Source organism: Coregonus clupeaformis, unplaced genomic scaffold, assembly GCF_020615455.1.
Source record: "Coregonus clupeaformis isolate EN_2021a unplaced genomic scaffold, ASM2061545v1 scaf1313, whole genome shotgun sequence".
Classification (NCBI taxonomy): Eukaryota; Metazoa; Chordata; class Actinopteri; order Salmoniformes; family Salmonidae; genus Coregonus; species Coregonus clupeaformis.
In genome coordinates this window covers 44215-71059 of record NW_025534767.1, presented here as the reverse complement: position 1 = coordinate 71059, position 26845 = coordinate 44215, and the positions used below count along the sequence as shown (strand labels likewise).

At 42.9% G+C, this 26845-nt stretch overlaps 1 protein-coding gene and 1 pseudogene across 1 annotated transcript; one reads left to right on the top strand and one right to left on the bottom strand.

The window, feature by feature from the left end:
* Positions 1–13140: 13140 nt before the first annotated feature.
* LOC121540073 lies at positions 13141–14416 on the bottom strand (annotated as a pseudogene).
* On the top strand, positions 14406–16795 carry LOC121540077 (solute carrier family 15 member 5-like). Its single transcript, XM_045218004.1, has 6 exons — positions 14406–14467; positions 15329–15395; positions 15487–15609; positions 15747–15924; positions 16205–16402; positions 16695–16795. The coding sequence occupies exons 1-6, from the start codon at positions 14406–14408 to the stop codon at positions 16793–16795; spliced, it is 729 nt and encodes a 242-aa protein (XP_045073939.1).
* Positions 16796–26845: the final 10050 nt, after the last annotated feature.

Sequence of the window (26845 nt, the reverse complement as noted above, 5' to 3'; positions counted from 1 at the left end):
AAAACAAGGAAGTCTGAATGCATTCTATTTGCAACAAGGCACTTAAGTAATACTGCAAAAAATGTGGCAAAGCAATTAACTTTCTGTCCTTAATACAAAGTGTTATGTTTGGGGCAAATCAAATAAAACATATTACTGAGTACCAGAGTACAACTCTCAATATTTCCATGGTGGCTGCATCATGTTATGGGTATGCTTGCAATCATTAAGGACTGGGGAGTTTTTCAGGATAAAATAAGGAATGGAGCTAAGCACAGGCAAAATCCTAGAGGAAAACCTGGTTCAGTCTGCTTTCCACCAGACACTGGGAGATGAATTCACCTTTCAGCAGGACAATAATCTAAATCAGAAGGCCAAATCTACACTGGAGTTAATTACCAAGAAGACAGTGAATGTTCCTGAGTGGCCGAATTACAGTTTTGACTTAAATCTGCTTGAAAATATATGGCAAGACCTGAAAATGGTTGTCTAGCAATGATCAACAAACAATTTGACAGCGCTTGAAGAATTTTGAAAAGAGTACATTTACATTTGTAATTTCTCAGACGCTTTTAACAAGAGCAATTTACAATAGTGAGTGCATTGATTTTTATACTGGTCTCCCATGGGAATTGAACCCAAAACCCTAGCATTGCAACGCCATGCTCTACCAACTGAGCCACACAGGATCACCAGAGAAATAGGCAAATGTTGCACAATCCAGGTGTGGAAAACTCTTAGAGACTTACCCAGAAAGACTCACAGATGTAATCGCTGCCAAAGGTGATTAACATGTATTGACTCAGGGGGTTGAATAATTATCTAATCAAAGACATATGTGTTTTATTTGTCATGTTATTTTTTTATAGAAATTCCACTTTGACATTACAGAGTATGTTATGTGGATCGTAAAAAAAAAAAGACAATTCAATACATTTTAATCCCACTTTGTAACACAACAAAATGTGAAAAAAAGTAAAGGGGTGTTAATACTTTCTGAAGGCACTGTAACTGCCAAAATAAAGGAAACACCAACATAATGTGTCTTAAAAGCCCAGTGCAGTTAAAAGTGTGATTTTCCTGTGTTTTATACATACACTATATATACAAAAGTATTTGGACACCCCTTCAAATTAGTAGATTTGGCTATTTCAGCCACACCAGTTGCTGACATGCAATCTCCATAGACAAACATTGAAGAGCTCAATGACTTTCAACGTGACACCTTAATAGGATGCCCCTTTTTTTCCAACAAGTCAGTTCGTCTAATTTCTGCCATGCTAGAGCTACCCCGATCAACTGTAAGTGCTGTTATTGTGAAGTGGAAACATCTAGGAGCAATAATGGCTCAGCCGTGAAGTGGTAGGCCACACAAGCTCACAGAACGGGACCACCGAGTCCTGAAGCGTGTAGCACGTAAAAATAGTCTGTCCTCGGTTGCAACACTCACTACCGAGTTCCAAACGGCCTCTGGAAGCAACGTCAGCACAAGAACTGTTCGTCGTGAGCTTCATGAAATGGGTTTCCATGGCCGAGCAGCCGCACACAAGCCTAAGATCACCATGCGCAATGCCAAGCGTCTGCTGGAGTGGTGTAAAGCTCGCCGCCATTGGACTCTGAAGCAGTGGAAACGCATTCTCTGGAGTGATGAATCACGCTTCACAATCTGGCAGTCCGACAAAATAATCTGGGTTTGGCGGATGCCAGGAGAACGCTACCTACCCCAATGCATAGTGCCAACTGTAAAGTTTGGTGGTGGAGGAATAATGTTCTGGGGCTGTTTTTCATGGTTTGGGCTAGGCCCCTGTGTTCCAGTGAAGGGAAATCTTAACGCTACAGCATACAATGACATTCTAGACAATTCTGTGCTTCCAACTTTGTGGCAACAGTTTGGGGAAGGTCCTTTCCTGTTTCAGCATGACAATGACCCTGTGCACAAAGTGAGGTCCATTCAGAAATGGTTTGTCGAGATCGATGTAGAAGAACTTGACTGGCCTGCACAGAGCCCTGCCCTCAACCCCATCGAACACTTTTGGGATGAATTGGAACGCCGACAGCAAGCCAGGTCTAATCGCCTAACATCAATGCCTGACCTCACTAATGCTCGTGGCTGAATGGAAGCAAGTCCCTGCAGTAATGTTCCAACATCTAGTGGAAAGCCTTCCCAGACGAGTGGCTGTTATAGCAGCAAAATGGGGACCAACTCCATATTAATGCCCATGATTTTGGTCATGTAGTATATTTCCACACTATAATGTTGGAATAAAACTGTGAAATTGTGAAAATTATGATAATGCCCTTTTAGTTTAAGAGCCATTTGAAAAATTTGGTGGAATGGAATTTTGGTCTACAAAGTGAAGCCCAGCAGCAAGCTGCCCAGTGACACGAGCCTACCAGACGAGCTAAATGACTTCTATGCTCGCTTCGAGGCAAGCAACACTGAAACATGCATGAGAGGACTAGCTGTTCTGGACGACTGTGTGATCACACTCTCCGTAGCCGATGTGAGTAAGACCTTTAAACAGGTCAACATTCATAAGGCCGGAGGGCCAGATAGATTACCATGACGTGTACTCAGAGCATGTGCTGACCAACTGGCAAGTATCTTCACTGACATTTACAACCTCTCCCTGACCAAGTCTGTAATACCTACATGTTTCAAGCAGACCACCATAGTCCCTGTGCCCAAAAACACCAAGGTAACCTGCATAAATGACTACTGACCTGTAGCACTCACGTCTGTAGCCATGAAATGCTTTGAAAGTCTTGGCTCACATCAACACCATCATCATATAAACCCTAGACCCACTCCAATTCGCATACCGCCCCAACAGATCCACAGATGACGCAATCTCTATTGCACTCCACACTGCCCTTTCCCACCTGGACAAAAAGAACACCTATGTGAAAATGCTGTTCAATGACTACAGCTCATCGTTCAACACCATAGTGCCCCAAAGCTCATCGCTAAGCTAAGGACCCTGGGACTAAACACCTCCCTCTGCAACTGGATCCTGGACTTCCTGACGGACCACCCCCAGGTGGTAAGGGTAGGCAACAACACTCTGACCCTCAACATGGGGGCCCCTCAGGGGTGCGTACTTAGTCCCCTCCTGTACTCCCTGTTCACCCACAACTGCGTGGCCAAGGACGACTCCAACACCATCATTAAGCTTGCCGACGACACAACGGTGGTAGGCCTGATCACCAAAAAAAACAGTGAGACAGCCTATAGGTTGGAGGTCAAAGACCTGGCAGTGTGGTTAGCTTTCAGCTAGACAAGGCAAATTTGACATTAACTGCGCTCATGGCTAAATTTGAGGAGTACTTTGTACCAAGCCAGAACGTCACGTTTGAGAGATACACGTTTTTCTCTCATGATCAGAAACAGTCAGTTTTGACCAGTACTTGGCTGAGCTGAACACACTGAGCAAAACTTGTGAATTTGAAAATCTGAAAGACTCACTAGTGAAAGACAGGATAGTCTGTGGCATACTTGAGAATGGACTCAAGGAGAGATTGCTGCATGAACAAGATTTAACTTTGGATAAAGCAGTGAATATGTGTGGAGCAGCTGAAATCACCAGAGCACAAGCTAAAGAGCTGAGCAGGGATGAGACCATCCATATTGGATTTCTATTTGCCATATCTTTTTCAACTGTACTGTGATGTTTTACAAAAGTTCTGAACCTTTCTATTCCCATTGTTTCTACAGATCGTAAATTGAAAATAAATATTTTTGCTAAAAGTATTATTATATTATTGATCCATTGACTATGACTTTTCAGATCACCCAGTAGTGCTATCTGCAGGGTTAGCTCAAGAGCACCTTACCGATCACTGCACCTGTACACAGCCCATCTGAAATTAGCCCACCCAACTACCTCATCCCTATATTGTTATTTATTTTGCTCTTTTGCACCCCAGTATCTCTATTTGCACATAATCTCTTGCACATCTAGCATTCCATTGTTAATACTATTGTAATTATTCTGCACTATAGCCTATTTATTGCCTTACCTCCATAACTTGCTACATTTGCACACACTGTATATATATTTTCTGTTGTATTTCTGACTTTATGTTTTTTTACCCCATATGTAACTCTGTGTTGTTTTTATTGCACTACTTTGCTTTATCTTGGCCAGGTCGCAGTTGTAAATGAGAACCTGTTCTCAACTGGCTTACCTGGTTAAATAAAGGTGAAAAAAAAAAAAAAAAAAGGTAAATATTGCAATCCTTTAGCCATTCCTGGACCTGTGTCCAAAAACAAGCTACAAATGGACAGTACCAAATCAAATGATCTAATGATTCTGTCTCTTCGCAGCAAAATCTGCAGAGCTGGGAAGATTGTATCCCTCATATAAATAACATTCTATTGGTAGCAATAATTTATATAATAATTTAAATTGAAAATTTCTAAGTTTTGAATCCGGCGTCGTTTTGCGTATCAATTCATAAACACTATGCCATGGAATCGGTACGTCAAAAATCTCTTCCAAACTATTTTGCAATCTATATGGGACGGCTGTCAATCTTTTGGTCCTTAAATGAAACTGGTATACTTTTTTATTTATCACAATTTTCTTTAACCAATTATATTCCGACAGGGCCGACAGACAAGTTCCTTACTTTTACCCCCTTCCACTTTCCTTTTCCATTTTAGGCATTTAGCAGACATTGTTATTATTTAAAAAAAAAAAATCATACTGGCCCCCAGTGGGAATCGAACCCACAACCCTGGCGTTGCAAGCACCATGCTCTACAAACTGAGCTACACGGGCGGTAATGCTGCAATTATTTGGTTGTAATTTTGGGTAGAGCAGACATTTCCATATGTTTGTGTTAGCTGCATGTGTGACATAACTCACCAGTCTACTGAAAATATCATTTACGAAGATTATACCTTTTCTTTTCTTTTTTTTATGTCAAAAAATAAAGTTTTTTTTTATCAATTAGTATATTTGATTTTAACCACAATATTTGTTGCATTATTTGTTCTGTAGTTTCTGGAGGATTAAATTAAAAATGCAACAAACTTTCTATGGCTTGTTTTAGAAATAGTGATATTTGGGAGATTATTTCCTTTTCAAATAATTTAAAGTGAGATGTTGTAATCTGAATAAAGGGAAAAAGGCCATTCTTGAACACTGGGTGAGACAATTTTACTAATTTCACTCCTCCGAATTCATATTCATTATATAAATAGGCCCATTTTAATTTTGTCTGGCTTGCCGTTCCAAATAAAATTGAATATTTATTTCTCATATAATTTAAAAAACTGTTCGCTAGGCGTAGGCAAGACCATAAGCAAATAGGTAAACTGGGATAATACTAAAGAGTTAATCAGGGTGAATTTTCAACAAATTGACAGGTATTTACCTTTCCATGGTAGCAAGATCTTATCTATTTTTGATAACTTTCTATTAACATTTATTGGAGTGAGATGATTTATTTCATTTGGGATATGTATTCTGAGTATATCCAGCTCACCATCAGACCATTTTATTGGTAAACTACATGGTAATGTAAATATTGTATTTTTTTGTGATCCAATACGTAATATAGTACATTTATCATAATTTGGTTGTAATGCAGAGAGGTTAGAAAATGTATCTAGATCCTCTATGAGGCTGTGGAGGGATTCAAGTTGTGGATTTAAAAGAAAACTTGAATCATCAGCACCTTTGTTTTTAAGCCCTGGATTTCTAATCCCTTGATATTATTGTTGGATCTGATTTTAATAGCTAACATCTCGATGGCAATAATAAATAGATATGCCGATAGTGGACAACCTTGTTTCATTCCTCTTGACTGCATAGTAACTTTACAGCACAAAGGAAAACAGTTCAAAGCACAGCTGCTGATCGTGGAAAAGAGTGTACAGCCTATTCTCGGAATCAGTGCATGTGAAAATCTCAATTTGGTGAAAAGAGTATGTAGTGACATCACAGACTGAAAATGACTAAGAATCGCTACTGGCTGAGTACGAGGACGTGTTTGAGGGTCTCGGATGTTTACCTGGAGAACACAAAATATGTATTGATGACAAAATTACTCCAGAAAAGTTCCATTTGCACTGAGGGAAAAGCTCAAGGAGGAACTCGGACGCATGGAAAAGATGGACATCTTCACAAAAATGGATGAACCTACAGATTGGGTAAGCTCACTGGTTATTGTTGTGAAAAAGAATGGCGATCTCAGGATATGTCTAGACCCGAGAGATCTCAACAACGCTATCAAGTGAGAGCATTTCAAGTTGCCAACCAGAGAAGAGATAATGTCGCAGTTTGCTGGAGCAAAGTGGTTCAGTAAGCTTGATGCCTCATCAGGAATCTGGCAAATGAAGCTAGATGATGCAAGCTCAAGGCTATGCACATTCAACACACCTGAGGGAAGGTACATAATTATTTGTCTACCATATGGGATTCTCTCAGCGCCAGAGGTCTACCACAAGACAATTCACATGATCTTCGAGCACATTCCAGGAGTAGAGACCATGATGGACGACATTATCGTCTGGGGGTCCACAAAAGAAGAACACGACACGCGAGTGAGACAAGTGCTGGACCTGACATGGAAAGTCAACCTGAAACTAAACAAGGACAAATGCGAGTTTGGTGTGAAAACACTTACCTTCGTGGGAGACGTACTTTCAGAGGATGGAGTCAAACCAGACCCGAGGAAAACATCAGCCATCAACAACATGGAGCGCCGAAGAACAAGGACGACGTGAGACGCTTTATGGGCATGATCACCTACCTTGCAAAGTTCATACCTCAACTGTCAGCACAGTCTGCTCCACTCAGATGTCTTCTGGAACAGAAAAATGAATGGGAATGGTCCATGAGCAGGAAAACTGCTTCAAAAACCTAAAGAAGGCAATCACGGAAGAGCCAGTGCTCAGGTTCTATGATCCAGAGAAAAGCACAAGGATTTCTGCAGATGCATCACAGTTTGGCCTGGGAGCAGTTCTTTTGCAACAGCATGACGACACATGGCAACCTGTCGCTTATGCATCCAGAGCCTTGACAGGTGCAGAAACAAGGTATGCACAAATACATTTTAGTCATTTAGCAAATGCTCTTATCCAGAGGGACTTACAGTTAGTGAGTGCATACATTTTCATACTGGCCCCCCGTGGGAATCGAACCCACAACCCTGACGTTGCAAACACCATGCTCTACCAACTGAGCCACACTGAGCTACACAGAAAGAACTACTGGCGAGTACATACGCGTGCAAAAGGTTTCACCAATACGTCTACGGACAAGCCTTCCAAGTAGAAACCGACCACAAACCACTGGTGTCAATCATGTCTAAGCCACTTAATGATTGTCCAATGAGAATCCAGAGAATGTTGATCAGACTGCAAAAGTATGATGTGAAGATGATCTACACCCCGGGAAAATTCATGTTCGCTGCCGACACTCTTTCTTTAGCAGTCGACAAGAAAGAGAGCGCCGACACACAGAAAAACACTGAGATTCAGGCCTACGTTGACATGATTGTAGCATCACTTCCTGTATCTTCTGAGAGAATGGCGCAGATCAAAAGAGAGACAGCAATTGACCAAACAATGACAGAGTTGAAAGAAACAATACTGATAGGATGGCCTGCACAGAAAAACAACTGTCCAAAGCTCACTGTTGTGGATGACATAGTGTTCAAAGGCAACAAGATTGTCATTCCCATGACACTACGCAAATAAATGCTACAGAAAATACACGAGGGCCACTTTGGTGAGGAAAAATGCAAACGACGAGCATGAGAAGTAATGTACTGGCCAAGAATGAACCAGGAAATCAGCCAGACCACTGCTTCATGTGAACTGTGTTTGACCTACAGGCCAAAGCAGCAAGCAGAACCGCTAATGCCTCATCCAGTACCCAACCGACCCTACTACAAAGTTGGAGTTGACCTTTTTGACTGCAATGGCAAAAGTCACATTGTTGTTACCGACTACTACTCAAACTACCCTGAAGTACCAACACTGCCAACTACCTCCAGCAAAGCTGTAATCACCTACCTGAAATCAGTCTTCGCAAGACATGGGGTTGCGTCTGAACTGTACTCGGACAATGGCCTGCAGTTCTCAAGTTCTGAATTCCGATCGTTCACTAATGACTGGGGATTCCGACACAACACCTCCAGCCCCAACTACCCAAGGTCCAATGGCTTAGCAGAAAGTTCAGTCAAAATAGTCAAAGGTCTGATGAAAAAGGCAAAAAATGGAAAGGAGAACTTCCTAAAAAGTCTGATCTACCGCAACGCACCGCTGCAGAACGGACTAACACCTGCACAAATGTTGATGGGACGACGCATCAGAACCAACCTAGCCATCCATGAGGACTTGCTAACACCCAGAGGTGCTCACAATGTCAAACTCACAAAGGAGTAACAGAAAGACAAACAAAAACAGCGACACAACAAAAGTGCAAGACACTTACCTGAACTGAAACCTGGTGATCATGTACGACTCCGAGACATCACTATAGGAACCTGGATGCAGCAAGGGTGCAGCAAGGGTGTGTGCAGAGAGAAGTTGCACGCGATCCTATGAGATCCAGGACATGTACTCCAAGCATGTGCTGACCAACTGGCAAGTGTCTTCACTGACATTTTCAACATGTCCCTGACTGAATCTGTAATACCAACATGTTTCAAGCAGACCACCATTGTCCCCGTGCCCAAGGACACTAAGATAACCTGCCTAAATGACTACCGACCCGTAGCACTGACGTCTGTAGCCATGAAGTGCTTTGAAAGGCTGGTCATGGCTCACATCAACACCATTATCCCAGAAACCCTAGGCCCACTCCAATTTGCATACCGCCCCAACAGATCCACAGATGATGCAATCTCTATTGCACTCCACACTGCCCTTTCCCACCTGGACAAGAGGAACACTATCCAGGTCTGTGCCCAAACAGTTTGAGCTTCTACTTCTAAAAATCCACCTTTCCAGAAATACATCTCTCACTGTTGCCGCTTGCTACAGACCCCCCTCAGCCCCCAGCTGTGCCCTGGACACCATATGTGAATTGATTGCCCCCCATCTATCCTCAGAGTTCGTACTGCTTGGTGACCTAAATTGGGATATGCTTAACACCCCGGCCATCCTACTATCTAAACTAGATGCCCTCAATCTCACACAAATTATCAATGAACCTACCAGGTACAACCCTAAATCCGTAAACATGGGTACCCTCATAGATATCATCCTGACTAACTTACCCTCTAAATACACCTCCGCTGTCTTCAACCAGGATCTCAGCGATCACTGCCTTATTGCCTGCGTCCGTAACGGGTCCGCGGTCAAACGACCACCCTCATCACTGTCAAACGCTCCCAAAAACACTTCAGCGAGCAGGCCTTCCTAATTGACCTGGCCCAGGTATCCTGGATGGATATAGATCTCATTCCGTCAGTAGAGGATGCCTGGTTGTTCTTTAAAAGTAATTTCCTCTCAATCTTAAATAAACATGCCCCATTCAAAAATACAGAACTAAGAACAGATATAGCCCCTGGTTCTCCTCAGACTTGACTGCCCTTGACCAGCACAAAAACATCCTGTGGCGTACTGCATTAGCATCAAATAGCCCCCGCGATATGCAACTTTTCAGGGATGTTAGGAACCAATATACACAAGCAGTTAGGAAAGCAAAGGCTAACTTTTTTCAAACAGAAATTTGCATCCTGTAGCACTAACTCCAAAAAGTTTTGGGACACTGTAAAGTCCATGGAAAATAAGAGCACTTCCTCCCAGCTGCCCACTGCACTGAGGCTAGGAAACACTATCACCACCGATAAATCTACAATAATCGAGAATTTCAACAAGCATTTTGCTACGGCTGGCCATGTTTTCCACCTGGCAACCACTACCCCGGCCACCAGCTCTGCACCCTCCGCTGCAACTTGCCCATGCCCCCCCGCTTCTCCTTCACACAAATCCAGACAGCTGATGTTCTAAAAGAGCTGCAAAATCTGGACCCCTACAAATCATCTGGGCTAGACAATCTGGACCCTTTCTTTCTAAAACTAGCCGCCAAATTGTCGCAACCCCTATTACTAGCCTGTTCAACCTCTCTTTCGTAACGTCTGAGATCCCCAGAGATTGGAAAGCTGCCGCGGTCATCCCCCTCTTCAAAGGGGGTGACACTCTAGATCCAAACTGTTACAGACCCATATTCATCCTGCCCTGCCTTTCAAAAGTTTTTGAAAGCCAAGTCAACAAACAGATCACCGACCATTTCGAATCCCACCGTACCTTCTCCGCTATGCAATCCGGTTTCCGAGCTGGTCATGGGTGCACTTCAGCCACACTCAAGGTCCTAAACGATATTATAACCGCGATCGATAATAGACAGTACTGTGCAGCCGTTTTCATTGACCTGGCCTAGGCTTTCGACTCTGTCAACCACCGCATTCTAATTGGCAGACTAAATAGCCTTGGTTTCTCAAATGACTGCCTCGCCTGGTTCACCAACTACTTCTCAGATAGAGTTCAATGTGTCAAATCGGAGGGCCTGTTGTCTGAACCTGTGGCAGTCTCTATGGGGGTGCCACAGGGTTCAATTCTTGGGCCGACTCTTTTCTCTGTGTATATCAATGACGTCGCTCTTGCTGCTGGTGACTGTCAGATCCACCTCTACGCAGACGACACCATTTTGTATACATCTGGCCCTTCATTGGACACTGTGTTAACAAACCTCCAAACGAGCTTCAATGCCATACAACACTCCTTCAGTAGCCTCCAACTGCTCTTAAACACTAGTAAAACTAAATGCATGCTCTTCAACCGAACGCTGCTTGCACCCGCCCACCCGACTAGAATCACTACTCTCGACGGGTCTGACCTAGAGTATGTGGACATCTACAAATATCTAGGTGTCTGGTTAGACTGTAAACTCTCCTTCTAGACTCACATTAAGAATCTCCAATCCAAAGTGAAATCTAGAATCGGTTTCCTATTTCGCAACAAAGCCTCCTTCACTCATGCTGCCAAACATGCCCTCGTAAAACTGACTATCCTACCGAACCTTGACTTCGGCGATGTCATTTATAAAATAGCCTCCAACACTCTACTCAGCAAATTGGATGTAGTCTATAGAGAGAGAGAGAGAGAAAGAGAGGAAGGGGGGAGACTGACTTGTCTTACTTTAATGAGCCTTCCTCATTACACTAACCCCCCCTCCTGAAAACACATAGCGTGCCACCACAACCTCCACACAATCACATTATCCAGTACCCAACACCACAGTACAATACACCATCCAGCACCACATTCCAACCGTCCATCCAACCCCTCCTCTCCAGCCGTACAGACAGCCCCCCTGAGCCCCCATACCTCCTGAAACATCTCCACACTGTTGATCATTTTGTACAACTCAAACTCAACCCTAAGGCGTCAACAGTAATGGCATTACCCTGGCAACACAGAAAAAACATGATGAACAGTCTGTCATTGCAGAAAACGGACACCCCTCCCCAACTCCCAGGTCAACCCGAGCCAACCAGCTATTGGTGTCCAGGGCTCCATGTAATACCCTCCACTGGAGGACCCCTGACCTTTCCAGCACTGGGAGCTTATAGAGCACCCTCCACCTATACCCTGCCATGCTCTCAGCCCCCACAACCCCCTGCCACTGATGCCCCTTCACTCCCACTAAGCTCAGAGTGTTAAAAGTCAGTAAGTCCTCCAGACTCTCCTGCCAGTCCCCAGTCTCTGCTGTCACTTGCAGTGGTGGAAATGGTGGTGGCCCCTCCACAGGCAGCTCCAGCCCTCAGTACTGCAGCGTAGAAATCAGAGACCCCTGCTGTATTGAGTCTCTCCGGCCGCATGATGAAGATCTGCTGATCCAGCCCCAAACCACCAGCCCTCCTCAACAGAGCACATGCTGGTTCCCTCCAGCCCACCTCCGTACGGTACAGAATCCTCTGCGCTGCTTTGAGTCAGAACGCTGCCACCCTGCTCTCCAGGTCCACCAGGCCTTGTCCCCCCTCCTGGACAGGCAGGTACAGCACCGCCGCCCTCAGCCAGTGATGCCCAGACCGGAAAGAAATCACTGGCCAATTTATGCCATAGGGAGGATGCCGCCAAGTTGTTGATGATCAGAACCCTCCCTCTGTATGACACTTGGGAGATGAGCCACCAAACGTCCTGGTACACAGTACGTTTGGTCCTTGTGTACAATAGAGTCCAGGTGGGACTTCAGTCTGTTAACGAGGACCTTGGTAAAGACCTTATAGTCCACACAGAGCAATGCCACAGGCCTCCAGTTCTTTAAGTCACTCAAATCTACTTGTTTGGGTTGGAGACTAAAAGCTATCCGTCTACAGCTTAGCGACAGCTCCCCCACCCCGACGCACTCACACAGCACACGTCCTGTAAAATAATTCCCCAGAACTTTTTATAAAAATCCACAGGCAGACCGTCTGAGAGACAGCAGCTGAGAGTTTGTGAAAGGCCAGGGAAATGTCAATTTGATTTCTCTGTGACAGAGAGAGTTTGGAAAGGTCTGTGAGCAGAACCTGAGAACACCCAGGATCACAGAGTTCTGCCCACTATAAATCAGAGTACAACTCCACAGCCTGCTGCCTCATCTCCCCCACAACAGAAGTTACCCACCCATCAGGCTCCGTCATCTCCCCACGACAAAAGTTACTCACCAACAGGCTCCCTCATCTCCCCCACAACAGAAGTTACTCACCAATCAGGCTCCCTCATCTCCCCACAACAGAAGTTACCCACCCATCAGGCTCCCTCATCTCCCCCACAACAGAAGTTACCCACCCATCAGCCTCCCTCATCTCCCCACAACAGAAGTTACCCGCCCATCAGGCTCCCTCATCTCCCCACAACAGAAGTTACCCACCCATCAGGCTCCCTCATCTCCCCAAAACAGAAGTTACCCGCCCATATGACAAACATAAAACAAGGGATCTTCTTCGTTTCCCCACTCTGTTTTTCCAACCCCAAAAGGAAAGAGCTGGGAGCATCCATCTCTCTCAACACGGAAATCTAGCTCTGGGCTTTCCCTACATCCCACCACTGACAAAGAGACTCAAACTCCCCCTTCAGCTGTCCCCACCTCGCCGGTTACATTAAGCAGTCTATACTCTGAAAGGGGTCCAGACAGCTTGTTCCCAATAGTGGGGTCAGTGGGATTGGATAGGGTCCCCTCTACCTCTCTCCCTCTCTCTGACTGGAGGAGAGAAGTGAAATGATGCCTCTCCTCTGGTCAACAATACTCACCTTGAGAGACTCCACAGCCTGTTGGAGCTCCTTCAGCTCCTTCTCTCGCTCTCCTGGAATCTCTCCTGGACCTTCTGCTGACTCATTCCCAGCTGCCTCTGTGGAGAATCACTCTTCAATGAGCTATCAAGCTTTATTTGTCCAGTAGATCAATAGTATAGTTATGTGACATAGGGCCCGTAGAGAGGAAGGTCTAAAATGTTGATGGTCGATTTACAACATGATATTTATATGTTGCTATGTGAATGATTCTAGTTTTTATGGTAGACGTACATGTATCAAGGGGTTGAGACTGAACTTTGAACTCCTAAAAGGGCATTCGGAATGAAAATAGTGTTTGACTTCAGAAAATGGTGATACATTGGGAGCAAACCCAATATACTCAAGGTTTGTGTTCATATTTGTTCTGCCGTGGATTGATTTCATTTGAATGATCTCATATTCAAACAGCCTTAGTTCCTACTGTATCTTTAATTATTTGTTTATCAGACAGTCACCAACAAGTTGTTCTGGTCTTACCTGTTTCTCAGTCCTCTCTGCTGCAGCTGACACTGTATCATGGCCTTTATGTTCATCCATCACACACTGATAACAGATACACTGCTGATCGGTACGACAGAAAACCTCCAGCAGTTTGTCATGATGAGAGCAGATCTTCTCCTGTAGTTGTGCAGTGGCTTTGACCAGCTTGTGCTTCTTGATAGCAGGAAATTCATAGTGAGGTTGGAGGTGAATCTCACAGTAAGAGGCCAGACACACCAGACAGGACATGAGGGCTTTCTGCTTTCTGGTCCCAGTGCAGAAATCACACGCCACATCTCCAGGTACAGCATAGCACAGAGCAGGAGGGGGAGCAGCCTGGAGTCCTGTCTTCATCAGTTTCTCCACCACTTCAGCCAACATGTTATTTTTCCTCAGATTAGGCCTTGGAGTGAAGGTCTGTCTGCATTGTGGACAGCTGTAGACCCCTTTCAGAACATCCTGATCCCAGCTTTCTTTAATACAGCCCATACAGTAGCTGTGTCCACAGGCAGTAGTCACCGGATCTTTCAGTGGATCCAGACAGACGGAGCAACAGAACAGTTCCTGATTCTCTGCCATTTTGGTGCTCTCTCCCGTAGGTTAAGCAATGGCAGTGTCAAAGATAACTTTCTGTTCAGTGTCAAAGATGACTTTGTGTTTCATGGAACTCTACACCAGAGGACAGGGAGGGGCTTCCTACTTGACTGTGTACTCTGTATGTAGAGGGGGTGTGGTTTCTTTTATAAGGAAGTGTGACAGAGTGTTGGGTAGTAGGCAGAGATAGTTAGTATTTATGTTACATGTATTTGAAATACATATTTTAATTACTTCTGAGTATTTAGTCATTTGAATTATGCTGGGCTGAACTACACTCCAATGTATTTTCAAAATACTAAATACTTTTCAATACCATTTTTTATAGCGGTTCACATCTTGTGGCCCCGCTTTCACCCTGCATTAGTATCAGAAGTCTGATAGCACTATGGTGTGATAAGAGCGTCTGCTAAATGAACTAAATATACATGAAAAAAGAACACTTGAAAAGCATGCTGGGTATTAAATTAATGAGCTCTGCACCTGAAAGAAGGCCAATAATAATACCCAGTGTGCTTTGCAATTGTTCATTTTTACATTTACATTTTAGTCATTTAGCAGAGACTCATATCCAGAGAGACTTACCATCAGTACATTCAACTAAGGTAGATTAACAATCTCATATCACAGTCATAGAAAGTTAAAAGCTGTTTTCTTCCGTCACTGAGAATGTTGTTGTAGTGAAGGTGTGTACTAGCAAATGTATTTACCTGTATGTATTAGTATTTTATCTACATACAACTACAAAAGTATTTTGTATTTTAGTTTGATACATTAGTTTTTAGAGTATCTTGTATTTTTAACAAGATCCATTTTTGATGTACAGTATATTTTGCCCATCTCTGTGTTGATATATCGTCTCTCAGTGACTAGCTGATTTGGTTATGGCTACCTAGATTCATGTGGAGATCACAGGTCCTGCATTTAATTCCAAAAAGTTTCACCTCAACCCTGTTTGATATGTTGTCCTCTCAGGTTCTACTGGCTGGTGAACCTGAAGTGGACGGTAGTGTTTCTGGGTATCACCTACATCCAGCAGTCAGTAGCCAACAACCCGGCTACTGACTGTATGGTCCACAACAACCTCATCTTCAGCTCCAAGAAAGGTAACACAACCTCAACCTCATCTTCAGGTCCGCGCCAAGGAGAACAACGGGGGGCGCTACAGTGAGACGCACATGGAGAACGTCAAGGTCCTGGCCAGGCTCTTTCCCCTGTACCTCTTGCAGATACTGTACCGAGCCTGCATCACTCAGGCAGGTCAATGTAATGGAGAACATCAGGGCTCTACACTGACATGCTTCAAAGGAGATAAAACAGGCACATCTATAATGTTTATTTAGGCTCCATAAAGTTGTCCTAGAATCTGTTGTTACCCTGACCTCTCCCACAGATTCCATCAGGTTACTACATTCAGACCATGAACTCTAACCTGCACCTGAACAGCTTCCTCCTGCCCATCGGTGCCATGAACGTCATCAGCATCCCACGTCTGCTGCTGCTGGCCCCTCTCATGGAGTGTGTCACCTCCTGCTACCTGTCCATGGAGAAAACACCCTTCTCCCCCGCCAGTCATCAGTAAGCACACACAAACGGCACAGATACACACACACACACAGAGAAAGACACACACACACAAACACACACGGCACAGATACACACACAAACACACACAAAGACACACACACACAGACAGACAGACACACGCACTCACACACACAGACACACACACAGACACAGACACACACACAGACACAGACACAAATACCATCCACATCAATGAGCCAGTCAATGTTAATTACTCTCTCTCTCTCTCCCTCTCGATCTGTTTCTCTCCCTGTCCCCTCCCTCCTCTCTCAGTGCTGGGTCATGTGTGTGCGGCCCAGTCTGTCCTGGTAGTGGGCCTGTCTCAGGTCCACAGGAAGGGCTATCCTCTGACGGAGCAGGCACTGTCAGGGAAGGTGCTCCAGGTGTCCTCCATGGCCTGCTTCCAGCTGGCTCCCCAGTACATCCTACTGGGGCTGGCTGAGGCCCTCATCACCCCTGCCTGTGAGTGACAGAGAGCCAGCACATATTTCTGACACACCTATTGCTGCTACACTGTTCGTACACAGAGACAAACTGGGATGGAGATTTACAATGTCAATGGACACCATATGTAGTTGAGATGAAGTTAGAATGTGGAGTGTTGGAACCAACTGCCAACATGGAGGATAGTATTCTGAACTCTGGAAGCTAGGGTTAGGATTCCCCCTACTGGTGTATTAGAGACAGACAAGAGACGTTTGAACCAAATGAATGCTTCTTTCTCTTCCCAGTCTTCCTCTCTTCTCTGTTCCAGGCTCTGTGATCTCCTTCCACCTGACACCCAGTCATATCAGAGGCATCTCCCTGCACTTCCTCTCCCTGTGGATATACTGCTACATAGATGACTGGAAATAGCTGATTCATTGTGTCAATCAATTCAATAACAGAGCAATTCCAATGTCATGATTTTGACTTTTGTATTGAAAGTTCACATTGATTCAGTAATTGATTCAGAATACAGAATTGTTTGGATTCATACATGTACATGGGTGATTTAAATATTCTCATCTGATCATAAATGGATCAACAATGATCCCAGTTTCTGATTTGACTGGTTTGCCAGTACTACAGTTTACATCAAGAGAAAAAGAGACACATTTACAGAGGATTGCAACAGCCAAGAGGTGATCAGGTAGACAGTAAAAGTCTGAAGCCTGAGTGTCAGTCTGTATGTGCTATCATGCCATCTGTTTAGCAAGAGCACTAACAGATCTGGGACCAGGCTACAAAGAATGTGCTATGTCTAATTTTTTTTTAAATATTTTTTTTACAATAACGTTAAAAAAGGGGATTTTAACTAGATCATAGGCCTTCTGGAAGATTGTTAATAATCCAGAAGCTCTCCATTAATAAGTCTGAAATGGTTGAAATCATCTGCATCCACTGGTAATTAGAGATATGATTTTGTACCAATCCCAAACCCAGGATAAAGGGGCTGAGTGAATGTGGTCTGGACTCTGTGGAGGAGGGTCATTGTGTCAGAGACGCTGTAGAAGGACAGAGTTCCTGCCTTGTGATCCAGGTACACTCCTACTCTGGAGGAGCAGGGGACAGATATTTCTGTTTTATTAGCATTGTGCCAAAACCTACAATGGGGGTGATAGCACTCCAAAGTCCAGGACTGACTGTTACCTAGAAATGTAGACTCTGGGACCTTTCCTTTCCTGATGATCCCTTTATATGACACTGCTATTTCAACTCATCCACCGCTCCACTCTACCTCCCAGTAGCAGACTCCAGACAGGCCCTCTCTACACAGCACCTGTCTCCAGTAGTCAGGATAGGGCTGAGCTTTATCAGTGGCTGTCACCTTCCAGTTCCCATCAGACAGGCTGAGTTCTGGATGAGCTGTATTCAGATCCAATGTCAGCTGGAGAACGTCTGACTGATGAAGAACAAAACCCAATAAGTAAAAGAAAGAACATGTATGTTGTCTTTGAGAGGGTGTTTGAATATCACTTACAGAGGGGCAACTCTTCTTTGGTCTTCAGCTAAGGAGACATTTCGAATTCTGTCACTATTAAAAAATGCAACTTCATATCACATGTAACAAGGCCGTTTAGTTACCTGGAGGAAATAGATGTGATCCTCTGTGTGTGAGAGCTGCTCCAGCTCAGTGCTTCTCTTCCTCAGCTCAGCTATCTCCTGCTCCAGTTGTTCCAGGAGTCCTTCAGCCCGTCTCACTGCAGTCTTCTCCTGGCCTCTAATCAACCTTTTCACCTCAGTGAGTATTCTCTCAATGGACCCGATCAGTTCAGTAAAGATTGTCTCATACTTACTAACTTCTGCCTGTACAGAGCACTGATAACTCACAGAGAGAGAGGAGTGGGTCAATTTCCACTGTTACTGGATTCCAGACAACCTGTTCCCCAGTGTTGTCTTGGTACTATTTTCACAAGTGTGTGGTAAAATTTCACAACTCTTAGAACAAAACTCATCACAGATCGTCAAAAAGGCTGTTACTTTTTCTTCAAAACTTGAAGCACATTTTCAATTGACTAAGTACAAAACACAAAACCACACAGTAACATTTTCACCAAACCTAATCAGTGTTTCATCTAGAAATACCTTTCATATAAAGTAAATGCCTTTCACAATGCAATGCTCACAATACTTTTCATATGATTCTCTTCTCATTTGTTTAAATACATTTGACCATCACTTAGTGTCATGTGAATTTCTATCTCTAATTCAACCTAAGCTTGAATCATTACCAGAGGTTGTAAGGCTCTGGTTTTAATCATCAATGATTCAAGGTCCATAACCACGAAGAAGGATTTTTTGTATGTTTATTCATGGAGAGCTCTGGCGCCAAAGACACGAACATACGATTTTATACCTCCTGAACTTGACTCCTCCCACCTTTAGGTGGGTTTTCTAAACAGTTTCCGCTTTCCCCTTCACCCTTAAATGTTTTGTACCGCCCCCTCTGTTAGTGGGTTGACACTACATGATAATTCTAACATTTATACTGTATTTGGGGTGAAATTCTTTAGTCATTATTCTTAAAATCCAAATTAATCTAACACTTAGTCTAACTGCGCTTAATGGTTAATCACTTAACCGTTTGGTAAAACTATAGATTTTAAACTGGTTTGTCTACTATATAAGGATTTTGAGAACTACAGAAATAAAATGTGTTTGTAAAGTATAAACATCTAGATAACATGTATGATACATGATAACCATACATAATGACTGCTCATTATTGCTAATTGATTCCACATAGTGGGAACCACAATTGGTCACCATATAAAAGGATGTTTATGAACATTTCTTTCAACATGGAGCAGGATAGACAGCAAGGGAGAGGAAGAAATCAAAGAGCTCGTGGACAAGGGGCCAATCAGAGAGGAGGGCAAGGGCCCCATTAAAGAGGTCAGAGGAGGGCATGGGCCCCATTAAAGAGGTCAGAGAGGTCAAAGAGATGGACATGGGTCCCGTCAAAGAGGTGGACATCAGAGAGAGGGAGGCAGACGGCAGGGAACTGTTGTGTCTAATGAAGTCTGGGCCATCGTCGTTGACCATGTGGTAAACAGAGACCTTACCACGGCAGAGGCTGCCAGATTAGTTCACCCCAATCTGAAAAGATCAACTGTCAATTCAATCATAAAAACATTTTCTCCAAGAAAACCGGTAAGTCTGTAGGATATGCACTATGCTTTACCATTATATTTACAATAAATTACATGTTGTAATGCATGTAAATTCACATAACTTGTTCCAGTATGATCTATTTACAGTATACTATGTTCTACCCTCAGAATTGACAGAAGACCCCATGGTGGTGGTCGTGTGCTGACCGACCAGCAGGAGTGGGCAGTGGTGGAAATGGTGAGGGCCAGGAATGACATTCGTCTGTCTGAAATAAAGCAGGCCATTGAGGAGAATGATGACACCTTTGCCAATGTGGCATCCATCAGCCTACCAACAATCACCCGCCTTTTGAAGAGGCACCAGGTATCTATGAAACACATTTACCTGGTGCCTTCTGAGAGAAACAACTGTGGGCCGAGTATGTTCAGGTAGAGCACTATATACTGTATTACTGTTACTATTAATGAACATGCTACTTCACAATATCATAATGGAACTATACTGTAAAAAGAACTAACCAAAATATATTTTTAGAGGGTGATGGTGCTTGATGCTGCTGTGAACCATCACTAGTATATCTTTGTTGATGAAGCGGGCTTCAACCTGGCCAAAACTTGGCGCCGTGGGCGGAACCTCATCTACCAACGGGCGTCCGTCCAAGTGCCTGGACAACGTGGGGGAAACATTTCCAAGAGCAGCAGCTATCTCTGAAGATGGTGTGGTAGGACGTAGACCATTACTTGGATCCTACCACACTGCACACCTCATTGTGTTTCTCAATGAAATTGAGCAGGCCTGTCAAGGTGAAGGGGTCACCTACAGTGGGGAGAACAAGTATTTGATACACTGCCGATTTTGCAGGTTTCCTACTTACAAAGCATGTAGAGGTCTGTCATTTTTATCTTAGGTACACTTCAACTGTGAGAGACGGAATCTAAAACATTGTATGATTTTTAAGTAATGAATTTGCATTTTATTGCATGACATAAGTATTTGATACATCAGAAAAGCAGAACTTAATATTTCGTACAGAAACCTTTGTTTGCATTTACAGAGATCATACGTTTCCTGTAGGTCTTGACCAGGTTTGCACACACTGCAGCAGGGATTTTGGCCCACTCCTCCATACAGACCTTCTCCAGATCCTTCAGGTTTCGGGGCTGTCGCTGGGCAATACGGACTTTCAGCTACTTCCAAAGATGTTCTATTGGGTTCAGGTCTGGAGACTGGCTAGGCCACTCCAGGACCTTGAGATGCTTCTTACGGAGCCACTCCTTAGTTGCCCTGGCTGTGTGTTTCGGGTCGTTGTCATGCTGGAAGACCCAGCCACAACCCATCTTCATTGCTCTTACTGAGGGAAGGAGGTTGTTGGCCAAGATCTCGCGATACATGGCCCCATCCATCCTCCCCTCAATACGGTGCAGTCGTCCTGTCCCCTTTGCAGAAAAGCATCCCCAAAGAATTATGTTTCCACCTCCATGCTTCACGGTTGGGATGGTGTTCTTGGGGTTGTACTTTTCCTTCTTCTTCCTCCAAACACGGTGAGTGGACTTTAGACCAAAAAGCTCTATTTTTGTCTCTTCAGACCACATGACCTTCTCCCATTCCTCCTCTGGATCATCCAGATGGTCATTTGCAAACTTCAGACGGGCCTGGACATGCGCTGGCTTGAGCAGGGGGACCTTGCGTGCGCTGCAGGATTTTAATCCATGACGGCGTAGTGTGTTACTAATGGTTTTCTTTGAGACTGTGGTCCCAGCTCTCTTCAGGTCAATGACCAGGTCCTGCCGTGTAGTTCTTGGCTGATCCCTCACCTTCCTCATGATCATTGATGCCCCACGAGGTGAGATCTTGCATGGAGCCCCAGACCGAGGGTGATTGACCGTCATCTTGAACTTCTTCCATTTTCTAATAATTGCGCCAACAGTTGTTGCCTTCTCACCAGGCTGCTTGCCTATTGTCCTGTAGCCCATCCCAGCCTTGTGCAGGTCTACAATTTTATCCCTGATGTCCTTACACAGCTCTCTGATCTTGGTCATTGTGGAGAGGTTGGAGTCTGTTTGATTGAGTGTGTAGACAGGTGTCTTTTATACAGGTAATGAGTTCAAACAGGTGCAGTAAATACAGGTAATGAGTGGAGAACAGGAGGGCTTGTTAAAGAAAAACTAACAGGTCTGTGAGAGCCGAAATTCTTACTGGTTGGTAGGTGATCAAATACTTATGTCATGCAATAAAATGCAAATTAATTACTTAAAAATCATACAATGTGATTTTCTGGATTTATGTTTTAGATTCCGTCTCTCACAGTTGAAGTGTACCTATGATAAAAAAATACAGACATCTACATGCTTTCTAAGTAGGAAAACCTGCAAAATCGGCAGTGTATCAAATACTTGTTCTCCCCACTGTATGTCATTGTGTGGGACAATGTCAGGTTCCACCATTCAGAGGTGGTCCAGGCATGGTTTCAGGTCCCTCCCTGATTCGTGACCCTATACCAGCCCCCATACTCTCCTTCCTCAACCTTATTCAATTATTTTTTTCATCATGGAGGTGGAAGGTGTACGATCGCCATCCCCATGAGTGTGCCACCCTCCTTCTGGCCATGGAAGAGGCATGTGATGACATCAATGCAGACCAATGTCAAGCTTTGATTCAACATGCCGAAAGGTTTCTCCAGCGGTGCATGAACAATGAGGACATTTACTGATGTGGATGAGAATTCATGGCCAAATGCTCAAGATAGGCTTGATGCTAATTAATGCGTGCTAAACATTATTTTATTTTCATTCATTTAATGTTTCATTTAATGTCTCACATCTAATTACAGACAGTACTGTATGTTGCAATTACATCAGAAAAATAAAAATAAATCCCCATGAATGATTGTAGAGGATGTCATCATTGATCACACCTTTGATTACACATTGGATAGATATCATGAAAATGATACATTGTCAATTTTGTTGGGTAATGTAAGTGTATTGCCTAATGTGAAGTGTAATTTACAGATTCCAAACTCTCCACCATGGCCAAGACCAAAGAGCTCTCCAAGGATGTCAGGGACAAGATTGTAGACCTACACAAGGCTGGAATGGGCTACAAGACCATCGCCAAGCAGCTTGGCCCAGAACTACACGGGAGGATCTTGTCTAATGATCTCAAGGCAGCTGGGACCATAGTCACCAAGAAAACTATTGATAACACACTACGCCGTGAAAGATTGAAATCCTGCAGCGCCTGCAAGGTCCCCCTGCTCAAGAAAGCACATATACATGCCCGTCTGAAGTTTGCCAATGAACATCTGAATGATTCAGAGGAGAACTGGGTGAAAGTGTTGTGGTCATATGAGACCAAAATGGAGCTCTTTGGCATCAACTCAACTCGCCATGTTTGGAGGAGGAATGCTGCCTATGACCCCAAGAACACCATCCCCACCGTCAAACATGGAGGTGGAAACATTATGCTTTGGGGGTGTTTTTCTGCTAAGGGGACAGGACAACTTCACCGCATCAAAGGGACGATGGACGCGGCCATGTACCGTCAAATCTTGGGTGAGAACCTCCTCCCCTCAACCAGGGCATTGAAAATGGGTCGTGGATGGGTATTCCAGCATGACAATGACCCAAAACACACGGCCAAGGCAACAAAGGAGTGGCTCAAGAAGAACCACATTAAGGTCCTGGAGTGGCCTAGCCAGTCTCCAGACCTTAATCCCATAGAAAATCTGTGGAGGGAGCTGAAGGTTCGAGTTGCCAAACGTCAGCCTCGAAACCTTAATGACTTGGAGAAGATCTGTAAAGAGGAGTGGGACAAAATCCCTCCTGAGATGTGTGCAAACCTGGAGGCCAACTACAAGAAGCGTCTGACCTCTGTGATTGCCAACAAGGGTTTTGCCACCAAGTACTAAGTCATGTTTTGCAGAGGGGTCAAATACTTATTTCCCTCATTAAAATGCAAATCAATTTATAACATTTTTGAAATGCTCACTGTTCAAATAAACCTACCATTAAAATTATAGACTGATTATTTCTTTGTCAGTTTGCAAACATACAAAATATGCAGGGGATCAAATGCTTTTTTCCCTCACTGTAACATTACAGTATGATATTCTAATGAGGCAACCACTAACATTACAGTATGATGATCTAATATTGGAATGAGGCAACCACTAACATTACAGTATGATATCCTAATGAGGCAACCACTAACATTACAGTATGATATTCTAATGAGGCAACCACTAACATAACAGTATGATATTCTAATGATGTAACCACTAACATTACATTATGATATTCTAATGAGGCAACCACTAACATTACAGTATGATATTCTAATGAGGCAACCACTAACATTACAGTATGATATTCTAATGAGGCAACCACTAACATTACAGTATGCTATTCTAATGATGTAACCACTAACATTACATTATGATATTCTAATGAGGCAACCACTAACATTACATTATGATATTCTAATGAGGCAACCAATAACATTACAGTATGATATTCTAATGAGGCAACCACTAACATTACAGTATAATATTCTATCGAGGCAACCACTAACATTACATTATGATATTCTAATGAGGCAACCACTAACATTACAGTATGATATTCTAATGAGGCAACCACTAACATTACAGTATGATATTCTAATGAGGCAACCACTAACATTACAGTATGATATTCTAATGAGGCAACCACTAACATTACAGTATAATATTCTAATGAGGCAACCCCTAACATTACAGTATGATATTCTAATGAGGCAACCACTAACATTACAGTATGATATTCTAATATTCTAATGAGGCAACCACTAACATTACAGTATGATTTTCTAATATTCTAACGAGGCAACCACTAACATTACATTATGATATTCTAATGAGGCAACCAATAACATTACAGTATGATATTCTAATATTCTAATGAGGCAACCACTAACATTATAGTATAATTTTCTAATATTCTAATGAGGCAACCACTAACATTACATTATGATATTCTAATGCGGCAACCACTAACATTACAGAATGATTTTCTAATATTCTAACGAGGCAACCACTAACATTACATTATGATATTCTAATGAGGCAACCACTAACATTACAGTATGACTGAGACACACACACACACACAGAGTACATGTACACCTCTGCACGCACACACACAGGAATTTGCTCACTTTCCTGGGCTGGACAAAAACACACACAGAACATATAAGCCACTACAGACACTTGTTTACTGTTAATGCTGTTATGTTTTACATGACTGTAAATTGAGTGACAGGATGTTTTTGGTTTGTCGTAAAAAGCTGAATGACTTATTGTCACCCTATAGATTACTTGTCTCTGTTTTATGGTCCTCTGTAGCTCAATTGGTAGAGCATGGCGCTTGTAACGCCAGGGTAGTAGTGGGTTCGATCCCCGGGACCACCCATACCTAAAAATGTATGCACACATGACTGTAAGTCGCTTTGGATAAAAGCGTCTGCTAAATGGCATATTATTATTATTATTATTATTATTATTTATGATATTCTAATATTCTAATGAGGCAACCACTAACATTACAGAATGATTTTCTAATGAGGCAACCACTAACATTACATTATGATATTCTAATGAGGCAACCACTAGCATTACAGTATAATTTTCTAATATTTTAACGAGGCAACCACTAACAATACATTATGATATTCTAATGAGGCAACCACTAACATTACAGTATAATATTCTAATGAGGCAACCCCTAACATTACAGTATGATATTCTAATGAGGCAACCACTAACATTACAGTATGATATTCTAATATTGGAATGAGGCAACATCTAACATTATAGAATGATTTTCTAATATTCTAACGAGGCAACCACTAACATTACATTATGATATTCTAATGAGGCAACCACTAACATTACAGTATGATATTCTAATATTCTAATGAGGCAACAACTAACATTACAGTATGATTTTCTAATGAGGCAACCACTAACATTACATTATGATATTTTAATGAGGCAACCACTAGCATTACAGTATGATTTTCTAATATTTTAACGAGGCAACCACTAACATTACATTATGATATTCTAATGAGGCAACCAATAACATTACAGTATGATATTCTAATATTCTAATGAGGCAACCACTAACATTACATTATGATATTCTAATGCGGCAACCACTAACATTACAGTATGATTTTCTAATATTCTGATGAGGCAACCACTAACATTACATTATGATATTCTAATGAGGCAACCACTAACATTACTGTATGATATTGTAATATTGGAATGAGGCAACATCTAACATTACAGTATGATAGCCAGTGAGCAAATCTCCAATCTCCACCCTATTCCCTATGTAGTGCACTACTTTTGATCTGGTTAGAAGTAGCCTAGTGCACTACGTAGGGAACAGGGTGTCATTTGGGCCAGAGTCAGTAACTCCCCTGGGTATGAATTCTCTCTCTATCTTATGTGTCTTCTATATTATGTTCTCCTCTCCTCCTCTCTTCTCTCCACTATTCACTCTATTCTATCATCCACACCACATGCCAGCTTCAACACAATCCATTTACAAGTTAAAGACACACCTTGGAATAAATAGCAAAGGAAAACTACTACTAGATGTATTTTATATTTCCCATCACCATGAATCATATTTAATAACTGAACAGTAGCAGACCTAACTTCATCTGTTCCTGACTCTGGGTAGTGGATTAAAAAGACCATCAATCTCCAATGATATTAAAGTACAATTCTGAACATTAATGATATACTGAGTGGCAAGTCAAGATATCTGCTGTTTTTATTGTTGGGTTAACAGCATCACCTGCTTGACAGGTTTAATATTGCTTGACTGAGCAGTATGGGAGAATAAATTATACCAAACTTAGGGCCGGTTTCCCGGACATCTCCATTGAACATGCTTTTTAGTCTAGGACGAGGCTTCATCTGTGTCCGGGAAACCGGCCCATATAGTTCAATTAGCAAGTAAGTAACACTACCTGTTCCATGATACTGAGGAAAATGACATTGAGACAGAAAACCAATTGAGAAAACATTTCAATGGTTCTGAATGAAAACCAACATACATTAACAGCAAACATCATGATGAATGTAAATGTAGCCAATTAAAACAATGCATTTGATAAAAATACGTTATTACGTTTTAATTACACTCTGAAGATTAAATCAGTCAGACAAAAATAATTGTACAGAAAAATTCAGCATTTTTATCTGCGGACCATCACCACCAGCATAACTAGTATCTATGTGGATGCTACTAC

Bases quoted from the DNA above. Each gene is read 5' to 3' on its own strand.
- LOC121540077 (XM_045218004.1), top strand. From the start codon at position 14,406: ATGACTTTGTGTTTCATGGAACTCTACACCAGAGGACAGGGAGGGGCT. The intron at 15,925-16,204 runs GTCATCAGTAAG...GTCCCCTCCCTC, and splicing joins AACACCCTTCTCCCCCGCCA to CTCTCTCAGTGCTGGGTCAT. The intron at 16,403-16,694 runs GTGAGTGACAGA...TCTCTGTTCCAG, and splicing joins GGCCCTCATCACCCCTGCCT to GCTCTGTGATCTCCTTCCAC.